The 9,830-nt window shown below is 37.8% G+C and overlaps 1 protein-coding gene across 1 annotated transcript; it reads left to right on the forward strand.

The window, feature by feature from the left end:
- The first annotated feature begins 486 nt into the window (after positions 1 to 486).
- Positions 487 to 5,598, forward strand: LOC131150756 (probable polygalacturonase). Its single transcript, XM_058101691.1, has 8 exons — positions 487 to 633; positions 747 to 808; positions 901 to 1,019; positions 2,420 to 2,734; positions 2,890 to 3,010; positions 3,115 to 3,289; positions 3,402 to 3,472; positions 4,431 to 5,598. The coding sequence occupies exons 3-8, from the start codon at positions 1,008 to 1,010 to the stop codon at positions 5,102 to 5,104; spliced, it is 1,368 nt and encodes a 455-aa protein (XP_057957674.1). The 5' UTR covers positions 487 to 633; positions 747 to 808; positions 901 to 1,007; the 3' UTR covers positions 5,105 to 5,598.
- Positions 5,599 to 9,830: the final 4,232 nt, after the last annotated feature.

Genomic DNA, 9,830 nt, shown 5'->3' on the forward strand with positions numbered 1-9,830 from the left:
ATTTTGAATGGGTTTGAGAAATTTTGGTTTAAATATATAATACCAATATGTAAATTTTTTTCACCCGACCGGAAGTCCACGTGGCACGAGGATATTGGCAAGTGGGAGGGTAGCACGAATTTTGCGTGCATTCTGTGGAGAGAGGGATTGATTGGCATAGGATGACTCACAGGGCCAGCCTAGCATCTCGGCTATGATTGAGGTGGGCCCCACTTCCTGCCCTGTCACTCCACATGCGGACTCGACACCCCATGCACTCCTCCCTATTATTTTATTCCACCTCATCTCTACTCCCCTTCCCGTCACCCCCGGATTCACCGTCTTCCCGTACTCCCCCCATCGCCTTGCACCGTGTACCCCGCAAGCCGAAACCCTACGGACAATCATGGCGAAAACACCTAATTGACTCCTGTCCGCCCATCACTGCCACCACCTGATCTTTGTTTCATTAAAATCCCATGTAATCATCGGTGGCTATATCATTACCTCGCTAATTCTTACTTAAATCTAAGCAAACTAAGAACACTCCTATCTCTCAATCTCTCTCTCTCTCTCTCTCTACATGATGGAGAGCCGTTTCAAACAATTCTGTCGGCGAGAGAGACGTTTATAATCATAATGTAGATTGTTGAGGTAATTAATCGATTAATGGTAATTTTTCTATTTTAGTTTTTCCTTTTTGCTAAATTGATTAATGGGCGATTAATGGTAATTTTTCTTTTTCAATTTTTTCTTTTGTTCCTCAGGCTTTGCGTTCCTCAAGTTTGATTTGTTATTTACGGACGAAAGGCTGACATTTTCTTTTTGGGTAAAAGAAATTGTTGGGTTTCATCACTATTTATTGCTTTTGTTGCTATATAAATAATTATTATTACTTTAAAAACTTGCAAATCCTCGCAGGAAGAAAGCTCCCCTGTTGTTGTGCTTTCTGCCGCAGAGGAGTTGTTTGGGTATTAGTGTCTCTTTCTTTGTCTCGGTTTGATTTGCTGCTGAACGCGAGCAGACCCATGAAGATGCCAGTAAGTACGTTTTTTCTGCTTTCCTTTTCTTCTTCTTCTTCTTCTTCTTCTTCTTCTTGGTTATGCTACTGGGATTCGAATTTTCTTTTTGCTCTTTTTCCCCCGAAATCGGGAAATTGGGAGTATTACTTGAGTGGGGTTCATCTGTGTTTGCGGGTTTTCTTTAAAGATTTTTATAAATTTTGAAGTGGGTGGTCTGTATTTTCGCCATATGGAGGCGTTTATGGGGTGTGTATCCTATTATATTGTGGATTGTTAGGAATTTTGCTGCCATCAATGGTGTTTGAGTGGAATTTAATTTTGTCATTCTGATCTCACTGGCTGAGTTTTTTCATTTTCATTTATTTTATTTTATTTTCTGTTTTTCTTGTAGTTCCTAAAAGGACTCTCATTAATGGGTTTTTCTTTTCTGTTATTGCTTTCATGGGTTGTGTCTAGATTTTGTTGTCTTCTTGTTGGAATCAGTTGAAGCTCTATTCCTTTCATGGGTTGTTGCTTTTAGCAGCATGGTTTTTCTTGCTTGGGCGATCATTAAAGTATAAATTCTGCTGCACATTTGGGATGTCTTTGTGCTGTCATCTCTTAATGTTTATTGGGATCTCAATGTCTGCTTTCTTAATGTGTCTAGCTGCTTATACATTGCAAGTCCACCGTATCACACATAGGCCATTCTCTCATTCAAAGTAGGACGCTGCTTATGTGCCACTTGCAAGAGTATTAACTTGAATTTTTTTAATCTACCCCATTTCTTAATAGAATTTCTAACCCCCTTCTTGGGAGCAACGAAGCATAGTTTTCAAATATTGTATTTGGAACTCTGTGGATCTGAAAAAAAAACTTAATACTAGAGTGTATTGAGTTTTTCTTGAACTTGAATTCTATGCTCCCAATCCTACTGAGTTATTATTCTGATTTACTACTAAAGGTTTTTTTTTTTATTTTCTTTATACTCATAGCAATGTGTGGTACCTCTTTTGGTACTGGCAGAGTACAAATGGGCAGCAAATTTGAAATATGTTTCTTCCTTTCAGTTACAAATTCTGTTTTCTTTGCATGACATGGTGGTACTGTGGGTGTTTTGGACCTTGTTCATTTTGTTTCTGCAGATTTATATTGATAATGTGATATTTCAGTTGCTGAATCAATCAATGAGTTGGGTTTGGTGTGCTGGTTGTTGTCTCACAATGTATGAAGTTCTTAATATTTAAGACTTGTTGTAGTTCCAGGCTTGTAGCACTTAATGAGTTAAATGTTTTAATAATGCTACTGAATATGAAGCTTGATTAAATGTGACATTGAGTTTATATTGAGTTGCTTGTCCACATTATTGGAGTTGTATATGTACGAACAATTCTTAGAATTGGTGTGTATCTTTTCTTTTTTTAAATTCTTCCCTTCAGGTGGCATTGGTTTTGCTTGTGGCATTGACCAATGCTGTTAAAATTGATGGAGGAGAGAGTGATGGCAAGTGTGTTAAGCTAGCGTTGGACCCGAGACCACACAGTGTGTCCATATTGGAATTTGGTGCTGTTGGGGATGGGAAAACATTGAATACCATTGCCTTCCAAAATGCCATATTCTATCTCAAGTCCTTTGCTGACAAGGGCGGTGCTCAGCTCTATGTGCCACCTGGAAGGTGGCTGACTGGCAGTTTCAATCTTACCAGCCACCTCACGCTCTTCTTGGAAAGAGGTGCCATCATTCTGGGATCACAGGTGATATGCCATTCTTTTCTTTCTTCCTTTTGTTTATTATTTCTGCGCCACATAGATAAAATAAGTAATAACCCAAGAAAATACATTTAGCAGTAAGTTACTTGGCTTAAATTTGAGAGATTTTTGGTTTTGCTCTCACCTTCCTTAACTTGCAGGACCCCTCTCATTGGGAAATTGTTGATCCCTTGCCATCATACGGTCGAGGGATTGAACTCCCTGGTGGGAGATATCGAAGCTTGATAAATGGATATAAGTTGCATGACGTGGTGATAACAGGTGAGTAAATCTATAGATGTCTTTTATCCTTTTCTTCCACTTCCTTTAGTAGGCTGTGTAGGCTTTTCTATGTTATATGAAAAGTTATTCATTCATTGTGCTAGGTGACAATGGAACCATCGATGGCCAGGGCTTGGTTTGGTGGGATTGGTTCAATTCTCACTCCTTAAACTACAGCCGCCCTCATCTTGCCGAATTTGTTGCGTCCGATCATATTGTTGTGTCAAACCTTACTTTCCTAAATGCCCCTGCATATAACATCCATCCAGTCTATTGCAGGTTTGTTGGCTAAACTCCTGATGAGTCCATGGCTGTTCCTTATATTTTAGTTTATTTCCCTACTCAGAAGACAAGAATTAGGATTCATGACTACCTCAAATCTTTATTGCAGTAATGTACATGTTCAGAACATTTCAGTCTATGCTCCATCTGGAACCCCTTACACTGTTGGTATAGTCCCAGGTTTGTAAGGATCTACCCACTTCCTACTTCTTGGTTCATGAGGGAAGCTAGTTTTATATTCTTTTATATTTCATTTTCATTTTTCCCACATAATCTTTGTCACTAAAAGCCTTTACTTCTTTAGATACAAAATTTTGTATTGTTTCTCTGGTATTGCTTCTTCTGGAATCATTTGTTGAAGTGTAAAATCCAACTTTGACAAAGAGTCTGTTGCTTAAGTGCATTCTCCAAAACATTTCCTGTGATGCTATGAGAAACCTGATGAGTGTAGAACTTGATGGCTTAGGCTAAGAAGGTGTAGCTTTGGGTAGCATAGGTAGTGCTCGGTTCCTGCATGGCAGCATTTTGCTTTTTTGGATCTTAAATACAAAGCAGGTTTCTAAAAAAATTTCTTAGTCTTGAGATTTTCATACAATACATTATTGAAAAGAAGACTACATGCATTCAACACTTTTCTCATTTTTAACCAGTTGTGACTCGAGAAAAGAGTATATTTTGTCACACTTTCTTGCAGGAAGATCAGAAAAGACATTATCCTTGTGGTCCAACTCTCTACATTATGAATCATAATCTGTAATCCCATTAAGCAAGATTTTGGATGAAAATATGGTAAAATTTGTGCTAGAAGCACTAGGTAAACTAAAATGGATCATTATAAAATTAAAAATGTGGGCAGACTTGGGGCATGGTGATTCTGTAAATTATGCAAAGATATTCATGAATGTGTACTTGTACTATGTGATCTCATGCTATCTGTCCTCTATTTAAAACTGAAATAAAATATTTTATATATATATATATTTCCTTCCCTCTTATAAACATGTACTTGTCATTCTGTGAATGTGGTCTTGAATTTGTTTTCTTATGCATCATTTGTTATTGTGTTTTAGATTCATAAAAGGCAATTTATGAGAAGTTGCTTGCTCAATCTTGACTCCACACAAACCCATGTTTTCAGATTCTTCGGATATTGTCTGCATCGAGGATTGCAACATTAGCATGGGTTATGATGCAATTGCACTCAAAAGCGGTTGGGATGAGTATGGAATTGCCTATGGCAGACCCACGACCAATGTACACATTCGACATGTCCACCTTCAAGCATCTTCAGGCTCTGCCCTCGCCATTGGCAGCGAGATGTCCGGTGGCATTTCCACGGTTCTTATGGAGGAATTCCATGTATACGACTCATTCACTGGCATTGAGTTCAGAACTACCCCAGGTAGAGGTGGCTACATCAAGGAAATCTTCATCTCGGATGTTCAGATGGAAAATGTGCACACTGCATTTGCTGCCTCGGGTCATTGTGGATCCCATCCAGATGAGGATTTTGATCCCACTGCACTACCTGTTTTGGATCAAATTACCTTGCGGAATGTGGTTGGTACAAACATCACTCTTGCTGGAAATTTTGTGGGAATTCAAGAATCTCCCTTCACTGATATCTGCCTGTCCAATATCTCCTTAACAATCACTTCTGGCTCTTCTACCCCTTGGTTCTGTTCTAATGTCTTGGGTTTCTCTGAGTCTGTCTTCCCCGAACCATGTCCCAACCTTGAGAGTTCATTTTTCAATTCTTCCTTGGTTTGTTTCTCCCTACTGAACTCTAATGGCAGGGCAGCGGTATTATGAATACCATTTGCTCGCACTATGATGAGAGGTAAGGTCTCTGTGCCTCTCTACGTGGCTTAGCAAACTGAATTGAATCCTCTCCCATTTTCCATCTCCCATTAGGACAGATTCTTTCCAATAAGACATTGTGTCTAGTAAATTTGTTTTCTTTTCTTCACTCTCCTACATTCGCATTCTCGCATGCTGCTATGTGCAGATTTGTGTGTACAGCCTCATTTCTTCATTCATGTATAAGGAAATTTTGGTAGTGGATGGCACTAAAGGACTCTTTTGATATATTATTGTATTATTGCATTAAAATTTGGTTACCTTTTTCCTCCAGTTTGGGGTATTTTTTTTTATTTCATTGTAAAATGTTCAGACATTGAGTGATGTGTCGTACAATAATAGACATTGGTAGATATGAGAGTTCGAAGTTGTGCTTGGAGTGATAAGGGTTTTGATCTTCAAAGAAAAGTTATAGAATAGAAGAGTTCACTTGGCTTTTGTTCTCCCTTTCTCCCTCTCTTTATTTCTCCCCTCACCCAATAGTTTCATGTTTTCATATTTTGTAGAAGGAAAGAGTCAATTCTGGTTTGCTTTCACAGAAAAAATTACGTGAGAAAAAATTGGAATAGAGTCGAATTGATCACTTCATTTTTACATAATTTTCATGTATTTTTTATTCTATTCAACACTTGACCAATTCTATTCTAGCATGCCTCATGTGCCATATTAGTTGTTTCGTGTTTGTATGTGCAGAAAGCGCACAAAGGGTCGGGTAGACCAGGGGTTCTTTGTACTATGTTGAATAACTAGGTTATTGAAAAGGGAAAAAAAATTGATTGTAGTTGTAGAACCCATTTCATCAATTGTCACACCAACAAGGGATATTACTATTCCTTTATTCTGGCTGGCTTTTGTTATTCTGTATTAAATTTGAGCTGTGCCATTTGGAAAGTGGAATAACTTAACATTTTATATTATATGATCAAATTTAAGAGTGTAACATATGCCTTGTCAATTTTTTTGTGAGAAATAATTATAATCATACTACAGTTCAAGGTGAAATACAAAAAATAAATCAATTATTCTTAGTAATACAGCATCAAGTTGGGGGAAAAAATAACTATCAATAGAAGAGCTCAATCCCTATTTTCATTGCTTGAAACTCTTTTAGTTGGGCTTGAATTTGAAAATTTTAACCCACATTATTAGCAAATCAAGCCAAACATAAAAATGACTAAATGGTTGTTTTGATAAATCTTTCCAACCTCATAGGAGTCTTTGTCAAGGGACCTTCGTCACACTATTTGTTCATTCTATATGCTAATGTTTTGTTACACTTGTCATGGCAAATCCTGACCTTTTTTCCACCTACCTTTGACATTTTTGTTGTGACATTTGCGTTGTGTTAGCTTCCATTTTACACTCATATTGGAAGTTAGAGGGCCATACAAAAACATGAGCAATTCTACAATCTTCATATACCATTTAGATTTTCAACATCTATTTTAATGCCAAGTTAAAGGTAAGAAGGTGTTGTGTCCGATAGTATGAGCATACCCATGATGCCACATACAAATAAGCATGACCACTTGGATTGTGTAATTTATGATATTCATCAGGGGTAGTAAGAATTGAAGTCTTATTCTCTTCATTAATAGAATGAGAAATCTTAATTAAATAAGCATTATTATTCTCGTCCTTATACATTGTGTTGTCATTTATAGATATATGTATCATTATGTCTAGCCATTCAACAAGTAAGTGCTCAAATTTGGTGGGATTTTATGATTACGTTAGCACAAGCTGCATTTAAGCGCTTATTCAGTTTTATGTCATCCCTAATCCCCAAGTGGTATAGGATTTCATGATTTTTTTTCTTATTCAATAAAGCGTTGTTAGCTAATGAGGCTTGGAAAATAGCCACCTCCTTTGAGTTATTGCTAGGTCATCAATCCAAGCTAAAAATATTGTTGCAGCATTGAAACAAATCTAAGGTTGTCATATTCTTGCCTTGCAATAGCCTTTTGGGGCTAGAAGAATGTAATTTCTAGATGGTGGTTCATTCGATCTAAAATATATTGTCCCTTTGTTACTTCATAAGAGCTTATGTATTCTACTTGGCAGGTCTTGGGATTCTTGTCAAGGCATACTGGTCATTAGCATACAAGCATCACTAACAAGCCTAGCCTCGATGATATTTACACTCCAAAGAGAAGATATCGTTAGTGTTGACGCGCAGCGATTTTAATATTCTGATCAACAAAATAAATAGCACAAAGAACATTCACAGAAAAAATGTAGACGAGAGATTTTACGTGGTTCGGCAAGATTGCCTACGTCCATGGAGTGTGCACCTGGAGAAAATATCCACTATGAAACGATAACAGTACAAGATCTGATCAGACTCTCCCCAATCCCAGATCCCCTGTACACCTCTTCACATGTCAAACCAGTGAAGAAAAAATCTTCCTAGAGAGAAAGCCCCCTCTAGCTCTCCTTGCACAAAATGACAAGTAATACACTCTTTTTCCCACGACTTACAAACATATATATGACACCACACAACCGTTGGATTTAGGGACGATCCAACGACTGTGATAAAAGTCACAATAAATAAATAAACATATTTTTTAACAATCTCCATCTTGGCTTTTAATCACAGTCAAGCACAACATTCCATCCCCACGCTCTAGGATGCTCTATCAATAATCAACAAGAGACTAAATTAATTAAGTCCAGACAACACTTGAACTTAGCTAATGTAATAGGCTTCGTGAGCATATCTGCAGCATTTTCATCTATGTGGATCTTCAATAACTGGAAGTTATCACTTTCAACCCAACCTTTAACTGCATGGTACTGCATGTAAAAATGCTTCGTGCAAGAGTGGTAGACCTGATTCCTTGCCAAGTGGATCGCACTTTGACTATCACAAAATATGTGTAACCTAACCTACATAACACCAAATTCCTGAATTAGTCCAGTTAACCACAAAGCCTCCTTACCTGCCTCTGCCAAAGCTATATATTCAGCTTCTATAGTAGACAAAGCTGTGGTAAGTTGTAACATAGCCTTCCAACTAATGGAACCGTAGACCTCCTCTTATCTAAATCACCTGTATAATCGGAGTCCTCATAACCCTGAACATTACAATCATTAGTACTTTCAAACAAGATACCATAATCAAAAGTGTCACGCAAATATCTAAAAATCCATTTCACCGCATTCCAATGCATTCTACCTGGATTAGCCATATTGTTGACTTTTTGAGTCCTATCTTGTTTTGATTATGACAAATACAAAGTATTTAATGTTTGTCTTGAACTTGTGTGCAGGATCAGTTTAGCATGATTGGGTAAGTCATACAGTGACTCAAAGAATTTGAAGACAAAGTGTTTATTTGTTGTAATTTATGTTTATATTTCTTTCGGATCTATAATATCTATTTAAGGCAAAGGTCTATAATAATCTGCATATCATGCATATAGGACTATAAGCTCAAGACCTTAGAAATACCTTAGGGATCACCCTTCGGTTGACTGACACAGGATTTTTCAGCAAGCAAAACAACCTTAGAAAGACCATAGGTCCTTACACAAACACATAAGATAGTCCCCAATATCACATATATAATCGGGGGAAATAATTGAAGTGAATAGGACATAAAAGGCCAAATTTTTGAGGTTTTGGGCGACTGAACCCCTAGTGTTCAAAACACTTCGGGCGACCGAACCTTTGACTAGTCAGAAGGTTGACTTGGTTTTGGGCGACCGAACTTAAAATCACCGTAGCATCCACAGGCGACCGAACCTTGATTATGACTTTTTCCAGCAACTCGGCAGCCTGAACATCACGTTCAAATTTGCCTCAGGCTATCGAACACATGCGTTCGGCAGATCGAACTCAGGACTGGGCACCCGAACCGCGGTCTTTTGAAATCGCCTTCGATTCAGCAAACCGAGCCCATATTCGGGCACCCAAACTTCAAAAATAACTTTTCTGAGTGTGTCTGTTCGAGCGACCGAACTATGGATCGGGCACCCGAAACTCTCGGGTTATTTTATTTTTTACCACGGTTAAGAGCGGTTAAACATGGTTAATTTTCTTAAGCATAATTTAATTTCGGCACATAATGTTTATCTGCACATTTTGAATTGCATAGACAAACCCTAGGTTGTGTATATACTACTGTTGGATAGTTTAACCTATGAGATAAATTTTTAAAATACCAATTCACCCCTCCTCTTGGGAATACACCAAAGCTAACACATATATTTGTTTACCAAACTAACTACATATGACAAGTCTGGTCTACTATATACCATAGCATACATCAGACTCCCTACTGCACTAGCATAAGGCACACTAGCCATATCCAACTTACCCTCATCAGTAGAAGGACACAGTTTAGCAGACAACTGAAAATGAGCAGCTAGAGGTGTACTTACCGATTTAGCCTTATCCATATTATACCTTTCCAACACCTTCTCAATATACTTACCCTATGACAACCACAACTTTTTCTGTTGTCTGTCCCTCTTGATTTTCATGCCAAGGATCCTTTTAGCTGCACCAAGATCCTTCATCTCAAACTCATCCTGTAACCTGGCTTTCAACACATTCAACTCATCAATATTGTTAGAGGCAATCAACATGTCATCCACATATAGCATAAGGATCACATATACACCACTGTTAAGCAATCTGAAGTAAACACAACTGTCATAACTGCTTCTAA

The sequence above is a fragment of the Malania oleifera genome, chromosome 3 (genome assembly GCF_029873635.1).
Source record: "Malania oleifera isolate guangnan ecotype guangnan chromosome 3, ASM2987363v1, whole genome shotgun sequence".
NCBI classification, from domain to species: Eukaryota; Viridiplantae; Streptophyta; class Magnoliopsida; order Santalales; family Ximeniaceae; genus Malania; species Malania oleifera.